We start from the raw sequence: 21891 nt of genomic DNA on the forward strand, positions 1-21891 counted from the left end.
TATTCTTCTTACCTTAATAGGTCTTATTTCATAATACGTTAGGGAGCCAATGTTCCTCTCTTCTAATTCTTTACCCAGGGACTGGGAAAATAAAGAGGCATGAGTTAAGTTCCCACTGGACCTAATTTGAGGGGGATTCACGGAAAACCCAATTTACTATCTTAATTCTATAAGGCTGCCCACTGATTCCTGGAATATTCTGGCATTCAGGAGCCCTAAGAATTAATTCACAATGTACAGAAAAGATTTGGCCTACTTAAGCTTGTTACAGGAGTTCCGAGTCTTTGAGATGATTCAGGACTGGGAATTCAATAGGGCCTCATTCTTCTCTCTCATGATGACTCAAGTCAGGTCTTAGTCTCCAGATTTAATTTTTTTTCAATTATACAAATCAAATAGGACTTCAGGGCACCAGTCCTGTATTTAAATCCCTAGGAACCAGGAGGTGATTAATAAACTATAAAATTCCTACTGTTTAGACCTTTCTAAGTAGCACACTAGACCTAATGTATACTATGATACCTATGCTTCAATCAGAGTATTAATTGTATCCTCATTGAAATCAGAATTTTCCTGATTTCACACAGCTTTTCACACTAACTGGTATCCCTACCCTACAGAAAACAGCCACGTTATTCAGCAGAGATGTTAGCTTTGTCTTTCACCAATGCATGTAATTTTTTTCTCCCATAAAAATTCGCTAATTCGTGATAGCTTATTGGAAAATTAGTCTTAGTTTCAATACACTCCCCTGGGGCATAATGGCTGATGGAAGTGGGGCATGATGAACTCTGGCTTCCCAGTGAAGGTCATTCCTTTGATTCAGATTATTACAACGGCTGAAAGCAAGACAGCATTAGTTAATCAGACAAAGAAGAAGGTGCTGTTTCTTGGAGTCAAGGAAGCAAGTATTAATGATTAATGCTTTGAATTATTCTGAGTTAATTTCAGTCCTTCCATATACCTACCTTGCAGTTACCCTGTTCCCATGCCTTCCCAATCAGCATTCTTTCTAACTTTAATTTAACAGATCTAGCAGGAATTTAAATTCAGTCTTGGGATCAAAGTTTGTTTTGAAGCCCTACAGCTGCAAGAGATAAAAGATTCCTTTAGCACACTCTTTGAAAGTCTCCAACATTCATTCCGTTCTTTGAGAGGAAAGTGCAGGGATTTGAGCTCTTTAAGCAAGTCGTCTCTATTTGCAGTAACCAATTCACCCTCAGTCTTTGAATTTTTCATGTTCTTCGTTCAGTTCTGTGGGTACATAGTCCCAAATGTTGTCTCCACAGCATTCTAGATGAGCACAGGTGGTAATTTCTGTTGTCAAATTTCCACTCATAATACCATATAGATTTAAAAAGCTTCATGTCTCAACCAGTCGAGGACACCAAGTATATATTGTCCCAATTCCCCAGGAGAGCTATTGCCAAAACACTTCTGATACCAGTACTTTATTAGCCCGGATTCTTTGCTGCAAGTAAGGAAAACAGGCTCTAGTTGAGCTAATCTGATAAGGAATTCATTGGAGGATATTGTATAGCATATGGAATCATCAAGAAATCTGGAGAAGCATACTTTTGGGATACATAGGATAAAGTAAAAAATCTTGCATAAGACTTACTTAGTGAGGTCATCACCGCTAACTACAATAAATGCTAGATTGCTCCGGGCACTACCATCACTGCTGTCACCACTACTGCCTGAGAGAATTGCTCTGGTCATCCTCTTTGCTATTGCATCAATGGCTTAAGATTCAAAATCTGGGTGGGCACACTGGATTCCTATAGCTTTCATGATGCGCCCACTCTATCTGTAAGGGGACTGGGAAAGTGAAGACCTGAATCTTTCAGGTTCTGTAGTTTATGCTCTGTTTGGGTAATTTCTCAAAAGTTTGAAAAGGAGTTCATAAAGAGGATCCTCTAAAGAAGGGCAAACTAATCGGCTCGCCATACTGAAGTATTTTAATATGAAAATATGTTGTGTCTTTCAGAGAAAAGGAAAACAGGAAAAGCACAATTTCTTTCTTTTTTTTTTATTTTTATTTTATTTATTTATTTATTTTTTTTTTATTTTTTTTTAATATATGAAATTTACTGTCAAATTGGTTTCCATACAACACCCAGTGCTCATCCCAAAAGGTGCCCTCCTCAATACCCATCACCCACCCTGCCCTCCCTCCCACCCCCCATCAACCCTCAGTTTGTTCTCAGTTTTTAACAGTCTCTTATGCTTTGGCTCTCTCCCACTCTAACCTCTTTTTTTTTTTTTTTCTTACCTTCCCCTCCCCCATGGGTTTCTGTTACGTTTCTCAGGATCCACATAAGAGTGAAACCATATGGTATCTGTCTTTCTCTGTATGGCTTATTTCACTTAGCATCACACTCTCCAGTTCCATCCACGTTGCTACAAAAGGCCATATTTCATTTTTTCTCATTGCCACGTAGTATTCCATTGTGTATATAAACCACAATTTCTTTATCCATTCATCAGTTGATGGACATTTAGGCTCTTTCCATAATTTGGCTATTGTTGAGAGTGCTGCTATAAACATTGGGGTACAAGTGCCCCTATGCATCAGTACTCCTGTATCCCTTGGATAAATTCCTAGCAGTGCTATTGCTGGGTCATAGGGTAGGTCTATTTTTAATTTTCTGAGGCACCTCCACACTGCTTTCCAGAGCGGCTGCACCAATTTGCATTCCCACCAACAGTGCAAGAGGGTTCCCGTTTCTCCACATCCTCTCCAGCATCTATAGTCTCCTGATTTGTTCATTTTGGCCACTCTGACTGGCGTGAGGTGGTATCTGAGTGTGGTTTTGATTTGTATTTCCCTGATAAGGAGCGACGTTGAACATCTTTTCATGTGCCTGTTGGCCATCCGGATGTCTTCTTTAGAGAAGTGTCTATTCATGTTTTCTGCCCATTTCTTCACTGGGTTATTTGTTTTTCGGGTGTGGAGTTTGGTGAGCTCTTTATAGATTTTGGATACTAGCCCTTTGTCCGATGTGTCATTTGCAAATATCTTTTCCCATTCCGTTGGTTGCCTTTTAGTTTTGTTGGTTGTTTCCTTTGCTGAAGCACAATTTATTTCTACACAACTACTAGGGATTAGGATCAGTTTTAGATTTATGCTGTTGTGTACCCATCACTTTGTAGCCTCATAAAATTGGCCAGTTCACAAGCTATTCAACAAGCTTGTCATTTAGTTTATGCAACATTATAGTATTTTGTCAATTTCAGTAGAAACTCTATACCCATGACATAGAATGATGTGAATAGACTTGCAATGATATGTGGCCACTCAAAGTCATGTCAATGATTTACTGTAAAAGTTAGGAAAATTCTAAGCTAATAAAAATCATTCAAATAGTCCCTATGAAATGTTTGGATAAAAAATCTTTATGTTACCAAGTAAGGCAATGATTTCTGTCATGTCAAGGTTTGCAATTAATTTGGGCAAATCTTTGCTAGCGAATATCAGAAGATAAAAGAATCCATGCTATTTTCTAGAAAACTGGCTCTTGAGGAACAAAAAGTAACTTTATACCAGGGTGTTCCGATTGAGCAATAACTTTGACGAGCATTGATGAACACAATTTCATGTTCATCTGTCAGCTTTGGAGTTAGTACTTAGTATAAGTATCAACCTATTTTATTTTTATTTATTTTTTTTTAATTTTTTTTTTTTAACATTTATTTATTTTTGAGACAGAGAGAGACAGAGCATGAACAGGGGAGGGACAGAGAGAGAGGGAGACACAGAATCTGAAACAGGCTCCAGGCTCTGAGCTGTCAGCACAGAGCCTGATGCGGGGCTCGAACTCACAGACCGTGAGATCATGACCTGAGCCGAAGTCGGGCGCTTAACCGACCAAGCCACCCAGGCGCCCCAGTATCAACCTATTTTAGACTAAACCAACAAACAAATTAATAAATAAAAATACAGCCATAGAATCAATATATTTTGCCATGTGTTCAGGGTACACTACAGCATTCAGTACAAGGAACTTTATTTGTTTTATTGGCTTATTGCTTACAGAAAATTTGTGTTACTACACTCAGTTGTTATTAATATGTATTATTTCAGAAAGTCCTGCATTCGTAAACATAAGCAGGAGATGAGTTTGAAGGCATTAAATTGGTAGTGTCACAAAATCAGAAATGATGGTTCTTTCTTTTTAAAAACAATGTTTCATAGATTCGTCACATTCAACTGACACACAATTTTTTTTGCCTATTAGCTTCCTTCATTTTAAGATGCCCTGTGTCCCTGTTCTTTGCACATTTTGTTAGATATTGTACAATATTCTATTACTGTAGTAAGACTATTGCTATACTTTCATAATAATTAAGATTGTCATCCATATAGCATTGTCATTTCTACTGAAAAGATTTTTGATTGTCTCAATAGGTTAAGTATTCCGAAAGCAATGCATAAAATGTGAACCAGCAGGCTTCTACTTTTATATTAACAAGTAACTGAATAAGATCATTTTATTTAAATGTGTAACATAAGACATGCACATAGTGTATTGACAAGTCGATAGTATTTTTTTGGCTATATTTTTTTTAAACGTTTTTTATTATTTTTGAGACAGAGAGAGACAGAGCATGAACGGGGGAGGGTCACAGAGAGAGGCAGACACAGAATCTGAAACAGGCTCCAGGCTCTGAGCTGTCAGCACAGAGCCCCACGCAGGGCTCGAACTCACGGACTGTGAGATAATGACCTGAGCCCAAGTTGGACACTCAACCGACCAAGCCACCCAGGCGCCCCTTGGCTATCTTTTTATATGGATTCACCATACTTATTTAAATTTTACTCAAGTAACACATTGATATGAATTCATAAAAACCATAAAAGCACAGTTTCCTCCCTCAGTCCTTCCTAACCGTAGTCCTACTTTCTAAAGGAAAGAGTTTCTGGTTTGGATTATTTTGATGGATTTATAACTGAAGAAGTAACTTCTAAATAATCATGAAAAATACCTGATTACTTTTCTACATTTTTGAGGAAATGAATTGTATTTTCTCAAAGCTCTAGAAAATTTAGAATGCTTTAGAACACATTTGAAAATATATCCTAAATAAGTTCTGAACATAGATTTTGAATATTTGAAAGTATATAATTATATTGGTCAATGCTTTTCATGCTCATCAGTATAGGCAGAAAGGCAAATCAGGATATCCATATTTATGACTGTGAAGCATGAGAATAGAGTATAAATATAAAAATCCATAAGATCAATATGTAAATGCAGTAGTGTTAATAAAAACTTTTGCTAACAGAGTTATGAGATGAAAATCATCTGTATTCTACATCCATAACTGTGCCAATAAAACTCACATGAAGGATTATTAGAGGAATTGTATTAATATTTAAAGCACTTAAAGGAGCTCCTGTCAAAGTAAGAACTAATGAGAGAGACAGAGAGATGGGGATGGGAGAGATCGAATTAGTTTCAAAACTAGCTGATTAAATATCAAGTGTTAACTAGAGTTACTATCAGAGGAGGGGGGCGGAGAATGAATCTTGTCCAACAGTTTTGTAAAAAATACATTTATACTTAAAAAAATATTATTTAATGGAGAAGTACTAGCAGTATAGAGAGTTAACATGGTGCCCAGCTAATCTTCTATAACTTATTTTGAAAGTGTCACTTAGCCTAATTCCCTTTGCCTCCACAGATTCATTAATGCCATACATTTCTCTTCGTGTTATTCTTTGCTTCATGTGACCTAGTTTTCTTAAGAACAGTGATTGACTGCAATTTCCTGCCAGCAAGAGGTTGTTTATTACTATTATAATTATTGTTGTATTATTTTGTTTCTCTATAGTCCTCAAAACCATGTTGAACAAAATTACTTAGTTGGTACATACTTAACAGGTATTTCCAGACTTATATCTCCCTAATAATCTAGATACTAAATTTAGTTTTTCTGGGTCATTTTTATATAACCTTAATTTGTTTTCTAAGTTTATTCACCACAAAATATATGATTAGTCATCGTTTACTTGCCATTTGAAAAGTACTTTATCTTCGACATGACTTCTGGAAAATACTGTGGGCTAAAATGTTGTGTGACATCCTTTAATCATTGTATTGTCTCTTTGTAGTTATGTAAATCACTAGACATGCAATAATTCTAATGTATCACTGAAATTTCGTGTTCACATTCTATAAAAATGAATTTTACTAATTGCCAAGTACAAAAGAAAAGATATCCAGAAGCATATTTCTGGAGATTCTCTTGACCTCTAGTAGAATGAATTTCAGAAACTGAAGACATTATTTTAGTATCAAAAATAACCTTGTGTCATTTGCCATTTAAAAATTAAGATGAAAGTTTATCCACACTCACTTTCATAAATTGAAACATCTGTATGTTCTGTGCACAACAGGTGTCCAATAAGTATTTTGAGTGACTGTCAATAGTGACTCTTAATGACTTCATAATGAAGTCATTATTCAAGTGCCATGTTAAAACTGTGTTTCTTAGAAATTACATAGTGACAGTTTTCAGCTGACAGACACTGTTACATACATTTTGATAATCCAAAATGCATTCTATTTTAAAATACTATTTAACTGGAATAAAATTTACTAATTTAGAAACTTTCAGAAGTGTATTACAACAAACAATGAAAATAATTAAAATATGCATAGCCATGAAACAATAAAGTCTTATCAAATGTTTTCAAGTAAAAGATGACAATGAAATGAATGATTAGTTTTCAAAGTAGTGGCATCTGCTCTGTGAATAATCCAAGAAATGCTTTCCAATTTCCATGCATCAACTCCTTTATTCAAAAGAAGGAATTTCTCAAAGAGACACATGGGACCAAACAAAATGTAGGGTACTGTGAAATTGGAATTTTAAAATGCATCTCTTATTTATACCCTGATTACTTTAAAAAAATTATTTTAAGCATATCAAATGGGTATACCCTCAAAATTCTTCTTCATAGGGGTGCCTGGGTGGCTCAGTTATTTAAGCATCTGACTCTTGATTTCGGCCCAGATCTTTATCTCGTGGTTCATGGGTTTGAGCCCCATGTGGGACTCCGTGTTGACAGTGCAGAGCCTACTTGGGATTCTCTCTCTCTCTCCCTGTCTCTCTCTGGCTGCCCCCTCAAAATAAATAAATAAACTTTAAAAACTTTTCATCATAATTTTTTGCTATAAAAATCATTTTTCCTTCTTCTAGTAAAAGTCTATACCTTCAATATCCAAAAGATGCCAGGACTCTGTATTCCTTTGCTCTAGAAGAAATAACAATTCCAATATTCATGAATGTAATTTTCTGTTAATTGACAAAAAGTACTTGGCAGCATTGATGAAATAGTTTGGATCTGAATATTGATATAGCCCTAATACATAAAATGAATATAAAGTAATTGCCCTAAATATGTATATGTGTTGGTGTAATTCTCTTTTGCCTGAGTGGCATAGTTTAAAAATGATAATTTGGAGGTTTTAAAACAGTGTGTTAGAAACACTGCTTGCATCACGAAACTGCTATTGACACACTTTGTCCAAATTCAGTTAAATAAAAATGACTGCAACTGACCATTTGAAAACAACTGTTTTTTGAATCGGATATTTAAAACTAAATGGAACTTTAAAGAATTGTTTATAACATCATAGAATTTTAAGTTAAATGAGATTATGATCATCCATAATGTTCTGATTTTCAAAGGAGGGAAGGAAGGTACAGAGGAAGGGTTTAATGTGTACCATATAACTTTTTGGTGGGTATAAGAGTGACTATAATGTCACTTGTCTACCTGCCAATAATACTTCTTAAGCCACTGAAAACACTTTACAAATTTTGTGGTGTGTTTGTGTGGACAAAACTCAGCCATACACTATAGTGAAATGAAAGCAACATGGAATTCTTTTCTTTTTTTTTTTTTTTTTTTAATTTCTTTTTCAACGTTTTTTATTTATTTTTGGGACAGAGAGAGACATAGCATGAACGGGGGAGGGGCAGAGAGAGAGGGAGACACAGAATCGGAAACAGGCTCCAGGCTCCGAGCCATCAGCCCAGAGCCTGACGCGGGGCTCGAACTCATGGACCGTGAGATCGTGACCTGGCTGAAGTCGGACGCTTAACCGACTGCGCCACCCAGGCGCCCCATGGAATTCTTAACAAAACCAATGCTTTTAAGAAATAGTAAAAGCCATAAAAAGGGTGTTTTTGTTTTTTGAGTCCTTGTTCATATTTACTTTGGAAGTAAAAGAGACATGGGAGAAATGTCTTTTCTTTTGTGAAAATATATTTTTATTGAGGTAAAATATATATAAACATAAAACTTGCCATTTTATCTATACACTTCAGTGACATTAATTACATTGACAATATTGTGCAACCATCACCACTGTCTTGTTTTCAAAAAGTTTACATCACTGCAAACAGAATTTCTGTATCTAATATACAATCATTGTGTTCCATTTGCTCTTCCCTCACCCCTGGTAAATTCTAATCTCTTTTCTATCCCAATGAAATTGACTAATCTAGATATTTCATATAAGTGGAATCATACAATATTTTGCCTTTTTTTTGGCCTGGCTTATTCCACTTACGTATTTTCAAGGTTTATTCACGTTTTAACATGTATCAGAATTTCACTTATTTTTATGGGTCAATACTGTTCGTATATATTTTATATGTATATACATATATATATATTATATATGCTACCAAAATTAGTATATATAGTTATCTATGGATGGATAGTTGAGTTGTTTCTATCTTTTGGCTATTGTCTCAACTATCTTTTATGTTTAGATAATTAATAAACTTTTAGATGTTTGCTTATTTTAGTGTGGCATCAACTTTGGTTCCTACCGTTGGTTAATCAGACATTTGAAAAAAACCAATTTCAGATAGATAATTAATGGCACCAGAACAAAAGTCAAAATTAGAACTTCAATTTTTTTTAATGTTTTTCTCTGCTGTATACACTTTGTTTCAAACTATTTTGCCTTGACACATTAGAATATAGTTAAAGGGAATAACCAGATTGCATAGTTGAATTTAAAAATTTTCTATTTTAAAAGCTTTCTCTTTCTTTGAACATTAATAAAATCATTTAATAATGATTATATATATTTTCTCTACTGAGTTAATGAAAATATTTCTTTAAAATGGAGCACTTGTAAAGAATTATTAATATTAATGCCAAAAATGAAAGTTAAATTAATGACTACCATTTGTGGGAGAAAGTTCATTCAAATACCATCTAAGGAGAACATGGAAACATTAAGTTCAGCTTTAACTTTCAGGCCAAACTATTTGCTTTAGCACAAGTTATTTTAATTATCTTCTTCCATGAAAGTTCTATTTTAAGGGGAACAAAAAAATAAAACAATTCGAAAGCACCAAAAAAAAAAATCCCAACTTGCTATTAATTTGCTACACACAGAATCATAGATTGTATTTGTTTTTAATATTAACATATTAAATGTGTTTGGAGAAAAGGGAAAATAACTATTTTATTAAAGTATTGAATTTCAATATTTTTCCAGATGAATTCAAGTTCTTTATGAAAAGGCTACCCATGAATTATTTCCTCAACACATCTACCATAATGCATTTGTGGACAATGGATTCTAATTTTCAGCGCCGCTATGAACAACTGGAGAACAGCATGAAGCAACTGTTCCTAAAGGCGCAGAAAATTGTACACAAGCTCTTTAGCCTTAGCAAGAGGTGCCATAAACAACCCCTCATCAGCTTGCCAAGACAAAGGTAAGACATATGTGGCAATATAGACAACTAAGGACATTGTTTGGCCAGTAAACTGTATTTATTTTCTAAATGTGAATGTGGTGATATACATAGAATTGTGTTATAATTTGTATTATTAGAGATAATTTGAAAACAATATTTTCTCAATAAGTCCTAAAATAATAAATAGTGTTTTCCAAAGTAGTATTCCAAAGGGGAACCCATATACTGATACTTGCTTGTTTTTCCTTTTCTTTTATTATCATAACCAAGAAATCTTCTGTTTTGTATGGTAGTCAACTAATATCCATATTACAGTGAACAGAAAAACACAAAACCCTACAGGTATATTTTAAGCATAGGATGTAAGCAGTACTACAAAGTAAAATTTCTCTATATGTAATTTTCAAATAAAAGAATTTATAGTTTATTTTCTTTGAACATTGCTCATAATAAATGAATAAGCGTGAATAAACTTCGGTCTACATCAGCCTCTGAAAATTGCTGTAAAAGTTGTAACAATATATATGAAAAATGACAGACTCTTAAAATATTTGTGTCTGAGCTAATTTAGGGAAGCATAGTTTTTGGATTTGCTATTTCAGGGTGGTCGATCGATCAGTGCAGTGAGAAGCTGTATTTATTTATGTGAAATTAGATTTTAAAAATACAGCAAAATTGGGTTGCCTGGGTGGCTCAGTCAGTTGAGCCTCTGATTCTTGATTTTGGCTGAGGTCATGATCCCAGGGTACTGGGACAGAGCCCTGCGTTGGGCTCTGTGCTAAGCATGAAGCCTACTTGAGAATCTGTCTTTCTTCCTCTGTGTCTTTCTCCTGCTCACGCACACCTTCTCTAAAATGAAATTTTAGCAAATACAGCAAAATAGAAAGCTAAGGAAAAATATAGGAAAATATCATCGAACAAAAATACATCTGTATAAGTATCTCTGTTATGTAATCTCTTATATGTCTCATATATAATGCTTGAATTTTGACTTGAAGCTTAAATCTTCATGAGGAGAAATAGATATAAATTTTTTCGCTGAAGAAAAAGGGGGGGAAGGCAATACATTTTTAAAAGTTCAATTTCAGAGGTGCCTGGGTGGCTCAGTCAGTTAAGCATCTGACTCTTGTTTCTGGCTCAGGACATGATCTCATGGTTTCATGAGTCTGAGCCCTGTGTCAGGCTCTGTCTCAGCAGTGCAGAGCCTCTTGGGATTCTCTGTCTCCCTCTCTCTCTCTGCCCCCCCCCACCCTATTCCAGCTGTCTCTATCTCTCTCAGGATTAATAAGTAAACTTTAAAAAATTTTTAAAGTTCAATTTCAAAATAAATCATTGACATTTTTTTGAACTCAGTGGCTTTTAGGCTATTCAAAACATCTTCAAATATTACCACTTGAGAATATTTTCATTGTCCCAAAAAGCAACCCAGTACCAATTAGCAGCCCCTCCCCATATTTCCATACCAAGCCCTAGGATATTTGCCACTAGAAATTTGTAACCTGCTGTTTGTGCCAATAGTTTGCCTATTTTTGAAATTTCATGTACATGGAATCATACAATATGTGGTCTTTTGTGATTGGCTTCTTTTACTTAGAGTGCTTTCAGGTTCATCCATATTGTACCACATGTCAGTAGTATGGGTATATCACATTTTGGTTTTCCATTAATTACTTGGTAGACATTTGGGTTGTGTCCACTTTTTGGCTACTATGAATAATGCTGCTATGAATATTTGTGTACATTTTTTGAAATGTGTACATATTTTTAATTTTCTTTGGTATACCTAAGAGTGAAGTTGACAAGTCATAAGATATCTTTATATTTACCATTTTGAGGGGATGCCAAAGTGTTTTCTAAACTGGCTGCACCATTTTGTATTTCCACCAGCCATGAGTGACCGTTCTAATCATTCCACAACTTTACCACCGCTTGTTAGTGTCTGTCCTTTTGACTACAGTCAACCTAGTGGATGTGAAGTAGTACATTTTTGTGGGTTTTTTAAATGTTTATTTATTTTTGAGAAAGAGAGAGAGCATGAGTGTGAGTGGGGGAGGGGCAGGGAGCAAGGGAGACAAAGAATCTGAAGCAGGCTCCAGGTTTTGAACTGTCAGCACAGACCTTGACACAGGCCTCAAATCTATGAACTGTGAGATCATGACCTGAGCCAAAGTTGGACACTCAACCAACTGAGCCACCCAGGTGCACCAGATTTTTGTTTTTTTTAATTTACATTTCCCCAATGACTAATGATACTGGTTATCTTTTCACGTGTTTGTTGTCCGCTGTGTATCTTCTTGGATGAATTTTCTATTTAAATTCTTCCCTATTTTTAAATTCTTTAATTTTTATTATTGAGTTTAAGCATAAGTTACATATTTGAATGTCAGTCTCTTTTCAGCTATATGATATACAAATATACCATTCCATTCTCTGAGATGTATTTTTTTAATTGTTTTCATCGACATTTTCTCTCTTTCATCAGTCCAGCTAAAAGTTTGTCAATTTTGTTGATCTTTTGAAAGAAATTTTAATTTTCTTAATCTTCTTTATATTTTCCTTTCCTTATTTGACTTGTCCACTGTAATCATTATTATTTCCTTCCTCTGTTTGCTTTGTGTTTATCATGATTTTCTTTTTCTAGTTTTGTAGAGAGAAGAGTTAGTTTAGTGATTTGACTGCTTTCATCTTTTTTAGTATAGGCTTTCACAGTTATAAATTTCTCTCTAAGCACTGCTATGAGTTTTGTTATTTTATGCATCCTATAAGCTTCTTATTCTCTCTATGCATAGAATATTTTTTTATATATCTGTCTGCATATGTCCAGGGAACATTTCCTAATAGAGAATCATGGCTAGGGAAAACAACTGTTATTTAATTATAATGAACTTTATGCTTTATGTGGGTGGGTTAAGTGCAATTTGCAAACTACTCAAATAGATGGTTCTACACTCCAACAAAATCAGAAATGCAAGAAGATGAGGCAGGTTAGGAAGCAAATTGATGAGTTTGGTTATTAAGATGTTCTGTTAAGCAAGTATAACTAGAACAGGATATATACATCTAAGCTCAGAGGAGATCTGAATAACCGGGATGGCAATTATCAGCGCATGTCAAATTGTGGAAATGGAATATAATACCGTGGAAAATGGGTAGACAGAACCTGAAGATATATTTACGGGGTAAGTGGAGAAATGGAACCTGGAAATGAGCAGATGGTGGGATAAAATATACCTTGAGAGCCTCATTAATTTCTAGCAAAAATAAATAAAATTTAAACATACGTATATGCCATAGAAGTGCAAGATTTATAAGAAAAACATGAAAATATGAAACAATTCAAATTGGATGTGTACAGAATAAATAAGCAAAATAAAATAAAGGTGTTTGGAACTACATTTAATGGAAAATAAATGGAACTAAATTAAATAAACCAAGGAAATAAATTCTTATTTTCTAAAACTTTTAAGCTAAATAAATCAAATATCACCAGAGGCTTTCTTGACTTTATATTTGAAATTTAGCATAATTCCTATATTGACTATTACTCATCACACACACACACACACACACACACACACGCACACACACACATGAAATGTAGACTTCTTGCTAGATAAAAGATTTTACGGAGTTTGGATTTTTTCCCATTATTATTTTCCTTTTACTACGAATGTGGGATTTATTTGTTTTGCTTTTTTTTTCAATTTTAATACAGTAATACAAAATGACACTAGGAGACAACAACCAGCAATGTACTATCGTCTGTTAGGATACAGTGGAAAAAAAAAGAGGTTAAATATTTGTGGGGTATGTTTTGAAACATTTTTGAAAGAAGTAGGTAAGCAATACTTGCAACTCATTTTCATCTGAGATTTTTTTTTTCTGTCCTGCCTTTATGGAATTTTTCTCAGCTTTTTTCTTGACTTCATCCCACCCTTAAAATTGGTCTGTTACACTAAAATGTGGAAAAATAAACAAGAACAAATAAAATGGGACCTACAAAATGAACCTCAACTAGTAAGATGACTTATTGACCCTTTCTGTCTAGTGACATGTAGGTTGAAATTTTTCTTTGTAATACATAGTATAATTCTTCCTTGAGATAAAAGATACTCAGATTAATCTCATAAAGTTTACACTGACACCACTGCTGATCTCATGAAGTCACGTGACATTAAAATCCTCTTTCTTACTTGAATAAATTGAGAAGTGGTAATCTGGCTTTCTTGAGGTAGTCCCCTTTTGCTGCTGTTCTAAAATTGTTGAGATTACAATGATATATGCACTTCATAGAAGGGCAACAATTCTAGCAATTATTAAAAAGTATTCACATATAATAATTCTTACAAAATTCTTACAAAATTCTCAACTACACTATTTTGTGCTGTCAAAGCTTATTTACAGAGCAGTCTTGGGCACATAGAAATACATTTAAGGTGTGTTGGTAAAAGTTTAACCACCAGCTCTCAAGGTGGGGGGGGATAAAAAAAACTAATAGCATTTGCCTATTTTTGTTATATGCACAATTGGCTCTTCTGAGCTAGTACATGCAGGCAGCAGCAAACCACTAAACAAGATTAAGACATTTTTTATGAAATTATCTCTTCTTCATTAGTAATGGAAGGTGGGATATGATAAAATCCCTTCTCTAATGTCACAGAGAAGAATAAGTTCAAGTCTACGTCACTCTTATCTAAGAATTATGTCATGCACTTCCTGTATATGCTCAACAACAGGGTTTAGCAAATTAGCTCATGGCCATAACTGGCCCTCCACCTCTTTTATATCAGATCCTAAGGAAAGACTGTGTCATACATTTCAAATTATTGAAAAAAAAATAAAAGTATAATAGCAGGGGCATCTGGGTGGCTCAGTCAGTTAAGTGTTCAACTCTTGATTTCGGCTCAGGTCAGGATCTTGTGGTTGGTTAGTGAGTTGGAGCCCCGTATCTGGCTTTGCACTGATGGCACAGGGCTTGGTTGGGATTCTCTCTCTCCCTCTCTCTCTACCCCTTCTATACTGTCTGTGGTCTCTCTCTCTCTCAAAATAAATAAATAAACTTAAAAAAAGGTACAATAGCATTTTTTGATGGATGAAAATTGTATGGAATTAACATTTTAATGTCCATATATAAAGAAGCACACTCATGTGGTTACATATTGTCTATGGTTACTTTCGTACTATGATGGCAGAGCTAGAGAGTTCCCACATAGTTATATAGTCCTGAAATGCTACAATATTTGTTACCTGGTTCCTCACAGAATAAAAATTTGCCAACCTCTGCTCTAATATAACATACTCTGTCTTTAAAAGTGTTATTGAGTGCTTTAAAAGTATTTTAATTCATATATCATTGAAATATTTTATATTATAAATACATGTTTTGCTAAATACAGGGTATTATAATAATCTTCATCATATGGAGAACTTACACAACTAGATTAAATCTTGAATCCTGAGTATTCATGGAGTAATATTGAATATTTTACTAATAATTTCTCTACATATACATCTACATTACATATTATAATGTATAATATAGAATATATATGGATATATGAATATAAGAGCATGTATATGTTTATGTCACTCAGTGGCTTATATATACATACATCTATATAAAAATATATAATAGAGACATAATATATATACACATAATATATAAGATTATTAACTATATACATTATGTATATACATATGTATATATAATTTGACTAATATAACACCTATAGGAGTAAAACCCTATAGATCAAAATGATTTCAATTCAAATGCTATTTCAAATTGGTATCTAAATACAGAATTAGATTATTTCATAAAGTTGGCCAACTTTCCTATTTTCTCCTTCCTCTACTCCGGATCTCCAATTCCAGTACAATTCAGAATGATACTTTGATCATGAACTAAAGAGAACAATAACAACAACAAAAATGAACATTTGGGGAAAATGAATTTGAAAGATTTAACAGTATCTTTGGATAAGAGAGGATAAAATAAGTCTGAAATGTGGAAATGAAATAGCTGTTAATTTGTTTGGGAAGAATTGCCCTGCCCACTGGAACTCTCTGGTAATATGAGATTCAGGCAGAGTTTACAGGAAATCTGATTGTTTGGCTATCTGCTGGAGTTCCTAGAGACAGCTCTCCAATTCACAGACAGCAAGTACTCAATAAATATTTGATATATACTCTGTGATATGTTTTCTAATACTTTAGTTCAACTTCTAGAATCATAGGGCAGTGAGTTGTCATTTTATGTGAAATATTTCCTACTCTATATACATTGGATCTCCTGTTACAATAAGCATACCAGGTTCTGTTTGTTTTGTTTTGCCAATAAACAGGTGAATGCCTTCCTCCATTCTATCAAATGGACCTGAGACAATGTATTAGTTAGTTAGGACTGCTATAACAAAATTCCCAAACTAGGGTGACTTATAAACAGTTCACAGTTCTGAGGTTAGAAGTCCCAGTGAAGGTGCCAACCTGTCCCTCTTCAGGGCTGTAAAATGCTGACTCTCCTTTATGTGCTCACATGGTAGAAGGTGCAAGGGATCTCTTTGGGGTTTTGTTTATAAGAATACTAATCCCATTCACAAAGGCTCCATCCTCATGACCTAAGCACCTCCCAAAGGCCCCACCTCCTAATATCATCTTCTGTGGGGGTTAAGATTCCTACATAAGAATTTTGAGGGGACACAAATAATCAGATGATAGTTGACAGGGCTGGTCTCTACCTGTCGGTAAGACTTTGAGATGTGAGGGTGAGAAGGGTAGCTAACCATCTCTTGTGCAGGGATTCTGTCCATGGTGGATGACAGTGTTGCTGGCATGTGCCCAATCTGGGGCAGAGCATTCAAGTACCACTCAAATCCAATTTTCACGTGACCCCTAGATCCAGTGCATTTCTCTTTCCAAGGTTTTGTTATCCAACTTTTTTTTTCTAACTGAAACATGACTCTTTCTGCCCCATATGTGTCACCAAGTATTTACAATTCTATAGTACATGCAAGAAAAATAGAAATTATAATTTTCCAGGTGAAAATTAGAATGGGATTTATATCTGACATACAGGAATAATGTGTAAAAATCCTTTAAATCCTATTTGTTTTTCCCTTTAGTTTCTTTTAAGCCCCTTTCAGCCTATTTTATTACTTCCCTTTCTCTTTTGCAGAATATCCATTTTCTTCTTTTAACCCTTCCTCTTTATTGACCCTCATTTCTTCAGTATAACCCCTTTTTACCGAAATCTTTTTTTTTTTTTTTTAATGCAGACTTATTTGGTGCTCTTAGAAAATCAATTTACAACTCTTACTTATCTTCTGCAAAATAGTGTCTCTCCACATTGGATCAACTTCTTTTTTTCATGCATTAGAGGATTACATATAACAGGTTTTTTTCTCTTTATTTTTTCATGTTTTCAAGAATATGAGATATCAGATTATTCTTTCAATAATTTTCTCTTATAACATCAACTAATTCAAGTTGGTTTCCTTCACTTATTATAAGAGGGAACTTTTTAGTCAATATGAAATCTAATAAAAACCTCCATCCATTTTGATTATGTCCTAAAAGCAATGAAAATGAAGTATAAAGATGTGATTTGCCTGTGGTAATAAATATCTTCTACTTTCCTGTAAAGCTTATTTGAGATAGAGAAGTACCTTCAAAGTCTAGTTCTATTAATATGTTTGCTTTTTTTGTTTGTTTTGATAGTTAATTTTGTCAAAGCCCATGTATTAGGAGTATGTTGATAATCTTCCAATGCACCATTATTGCACAATGTTGAGAAAGGCAATTTGGGAGAATATTGGCCCCAGGGATGGGGCAGTGAAAAAGCATAAGTTGTTGCCAAGTCTTAATGGTGCATTACATAAACTAATAAAGAAACTAATAAATACATAACATTAAAAGCAACAATATAAAGTAAATATAGCTATTAAACGTTGGGGAAAAAATCACATTTTACTTGGCACATGAACCAAATGGAAATCTGTGAAGATAAATTGCAACTTCCTAATTTATGAACAGCAGAATTATAGAAATGAAAATAATTTTAAGTCATTACAGGACATTTTTATAAGTAGTCTTCATGCATTCAATTAAATCAATCAGGGATTACAATCTTTATCTTGAATTAAAATATACCATCTTGGCAAACAAAAAAAGATTTATTTTGTTGTTTCTTTAATAATGAAGAGAGACAAACTTTGAGTAGATAAAATATTCACATATGACGTTACAGTATTTACTCCTTGACAGCATAGATTAAATATGCTTAGAAAAGGCATTTATACTTAAGTGTTTTTTAGACTACTATCACCTTGGGCAAGAATAATTATAGGATTTTAGGTACTATGCCCTGACAAAAAAAAAGCAAAGGCTGGGTTGGAAGTGTATTTCATCCAGATCATTTTTTTCTTCTTATTTATTTTTTTTAATTTTTTACTTAAATTTGTGTTTGTTTTGGGGAGAGATTGTGTGCAAGCAGGGTATGGGCAGAGAGAGGGGAGTCAGAGAATCAGAAGTGGGTTCTGTGCTGACAGCAGAGAGCTAGATGTGAGGCTCAAAATTACTAGCTGCGAGATCATAACCTGAGTCAAAGTCGGAAGCTCAGCAGCCTGAGCTACCCATGCGCCCCTAGATCATTTTAATTTTAATGACCCTTATTTCGTTCTTGAAAAGTCACACTATACGGTGAGTTGAGAAAACCATCTCTCTTGTTTGGGAGATATGGATTTGAAAGCTCAAGACTCCTTCCACTTACCTTCAGCCATGTTTGTGTCTGTTTGAGCTCAAATTCCAGACTTGCGCTGCTCTACCCTCATTTCCCACTCCCTGGCTGATAACCTGATTCAGAGTTTCCTTTTAGTGGCGCTATATACACAGCAGCTTAAAAGCTTATCCTTAAAAGCCTATGTAATCTATAAATTAAGATTTAATTACTTTAAAATAGACTTAAAAAATTCTGTTTTAAAATGTAATCAACTAATTCTTTTCGCTATATTGTTTTGCATAGTATTTATCTTAAAATCTATTTCATAACCGTTTGCATTTTTTCCTGATTATTTTGTTATCATATGCAACAATCAATTCGACCAGTTTTTGTAAATTTGTTTTCAAGTGTTGCCTTGGGGGTTTCAACTATGTAATTTTAAACTAATCTTTGGTAATCGTGGTATGTAATTTAAATAATTAGTATCAAAGAATCAATGAATTCTGTAATATTTAACTAATGAATCCGTAATGTAAATCCTTAAGTTGGTCAACTGCTTATAGTTGATTTCGGACTACAAAATTGTGGCAATTGAAACACCATCCATATCACTACAAAAATTAAAATGTGTCAAATTAAGTTGCACACTACTTCCTGAGATGACAATCCATAGCTTAGTATGTCAAGAGAAATGCCCCAGGTCATCTTTGCACTGACCTTTGGAAAAATAAACCACAGTGATGTAAGAACACATTTTATCTAAGTTTATTGTTTTAATTACATTATTCACAGTATACCAATGAACTGGTTGAAGCAACACCCTGCACCAAGTTAACAATGCTTAAAATAGGGGAAAATCAGAATTAAAAGTCTTTATTATTTTCTTAGGGCAATTTTCACTTTTAATTACATATTTTATCCTATCACCATTCCCTCTTTATGCTCAAGAGAAGAAAAGCTAACTTAAATGACAAAGCATTTCTACTTCCTAGCAGCAGGTATGATATTCAGGTGACATGTACATAAAGCATTCTGCTGCTTTATATGTTTCCATTGTAGCTTTTATGTTATCTTAGTGGCAAAACCTCTAGCTGAAATCTTCTGTAATGACTTTGACCAGCAGATGTCAAACTGTTTGGCCTCAGGATCCCCTAATCTTAAAAATTATGGAGAAATTCAAAGAGTTTTTGTGTATGAAAGATATAAATCCAATATATACGTATATGTATACACATACAAATATTTATATAGTAAAAATTAAAAAAAGAAATTTTAAAATATGTATTTATTAATATAATTAGAACAATAAGATCACTGCATCTTAATATACATAAATTTAAATTTGAGTGATTTCTGCACATTTGCTTAATATTTGGCCTAAGTGAAGATAGCTGAATTCTCAGGGCTATATCTCTATACAATTGGTTGCAAATTGTAATTTTGTAATCTCACACATATTTATTTGAGAAGTGAGTATTATAATAGGCTTTTTAGGTAACTTGGATATTACTTTTTATACTGCACCCAAAATTCAGCAAGTAGTTGATTTTAAACACTTAGATGTAATGTGGAATCTAAAACCATGTGATTAACATTTTGACACCTCTTACATCAAATTATTTTGTCTATCTTGGGGCACCTGGGTGGTTCAGTTGGTTAAGTGTCTGACTTAGGCTCAGATCATGATCTCGCGGTTCATGGGTTCTAGACCCATGATGGGCTCTGTGCTGACAGCTCAAACCTGGAGCCTGCTTCGGGTCCTGTGTGTCTCCCTCTCAGTCTGCCCCTCCCCTGCTTGCACTCTGTCCCTGTCTCTGTCTCTGTCTCTCTCTCAAAAATAAGTAAACATTAAAAAAATAAGTTATGTTGTCTATCTTGAACTTTGAAAAGGATATTTAACCATGCATATAAATCAAATGCCTGTCGTTTGGAAAATATTGATGCACTAAGTTTTGAAGATCTTCCAAATGTTGACAACATATCATTATAAAATAACAAAAAAAAAAATCATTCCTTAATACTATCAATAGATTCTTGAGAAAAATCTTTATGTATTGGGAAGCTGTCACTCTCATCCTTGCAGTTATAGGTTTTCCAAATTTCTAACTTTCACCTGAAAACTACACTTTTACCATTGATATTAAATATGTCAGTGGTTTGTCTAGAAGTGATGGGTTTTCTTTCTTTCAGTTTTGATAACAGATCTGCCAAATATCGAAACATGAATAAACTAGTTGGTCTGTCAATTTTTCTTTCAAGTAAAAGTGGTTTGCCATGAAGAAGTGCTTACCTCAGCTTGCAACCAAAACAATTGCACAGGTGTTTTGCCTCAAGGCAACCATTATAGTTCCTTGTGTAACACAAGTGCTTTATTCATATTCCCACTTTGTTCTGACATACAGATTTGTACTGAAAATTGAGAGCAGTAAACTTTTGTATACTGCTTCACCAAGAATATTAAGTGAAACTTCCTTTCTTTTTGTTCTACAAGTATGTGGCAGAAAATAATATATGCCTACTAGTACCACACTTTGGTTCTACTGCCTTGCTTTGAGCTAAGTCTCCAGCAATAGTTTATCCACCATTGCTTTTGGCATCAATGCAAATGTCAACACAATGCAAAGGAAAAATAATGCCTTAGTATTTCTATGAACTAGTTTTCATCTTGGATACCGCCCATAGGATCATGCCTCCACTTCCCCACTGCCACTCATCCACACCCAGAGCTATGTGAACAACTCCAAGAATGCTGCCTTAGATCAGTTTCAACTCCTCATAAGGACCTAATACCAGACCTGGAAGACAAACTGTGGGACTACAATGGAGATTATTTATCCACTTCTTTTAGTTCTCTTTCCTTACTAACACAACCCCTGGTTAAAGATGAACTGATGCTACACCGCACCTTTTGGGTTTCTGTGACCAAGGATGGATAATTCTAGTAAAATATATGTTAAGTGGAAGGAATACAGGAGACTTCTGACTTGGATCCTTAAAGGAATAGAAATACATGTCACCTGCCTTCTCTTCTTCCCCCTGGCTAAAATGAAAATGCAATGGCTTGGAACTAAAAATCATAACATGAAGAAAACTGTTAAGGATATTAAAGCCCAATCCTTTTGAAGCTACCAAGTCCTGGATTGTTTATGTTTGTACTGTTTTAGAGAGAGAAATAAAATTGCACTTTTTTCTCAGCCAATATTATCTGGCTTATGCTACTGCAGCCAAACTTGCTGTCCTAATAATAAAAGGACCTTACTGAATAGCCTCCAAGTCCTTTAATATTGTAGAATCTGTGATTTAATTAAACATGGCATTTATATGATTAATACAAGGGACTTTTGCTGAGAACAATTTTATATGAAACTGTAGGGAAAAGTCAGGATATTAATTTCTTTACATTTCTATGTTACAAAAGACTTTTTTAAAAATTATTTTTG

The 21891-nt window shown here is 34.2% G+C and overlaps 1 protein-coding gene across 3 annotated transcripts in view; it reads left to right on the forward strand.

Moving 5' to 3' along the window:
• The window catches only part of BRINP3 (BMP/retinoic acid inducible neural specific 3), a 410242-nt gene that overhangs the window by 327676 nt on the left and 60675 nt on the right, over positions 1 to 21891 (forward strand). For all 3 annotated transcript variants that reach the window (XM_078440541.2, XM_078440542.2, XM_078440543.2), the window contains exon 7: positions 9534 to 9756. In XM_078440541.2, the coding sequence (XP_078296667.1) occupies positions 9534 to 9756 (223 nt within the window). The remainder of the gene's footprint in view (positions 1 to 9533; positions 9757 to 21891) is intronic.

The sequence above is a fragment of the Panthera onca genome, chromosome F1 (genome assembly GCF_046562875.1).
Source record: "Panthera onca isolate mPanOnc1 chromosome F1, mPanOnc1 haplotype 2, whole genome shotgun sequence".
Taxonomy (NCBI): Eukaryota; Metazoa; Chordata; class Mammalia; order Carnivora; family Felidae; genus Panthera; species Panthera onca.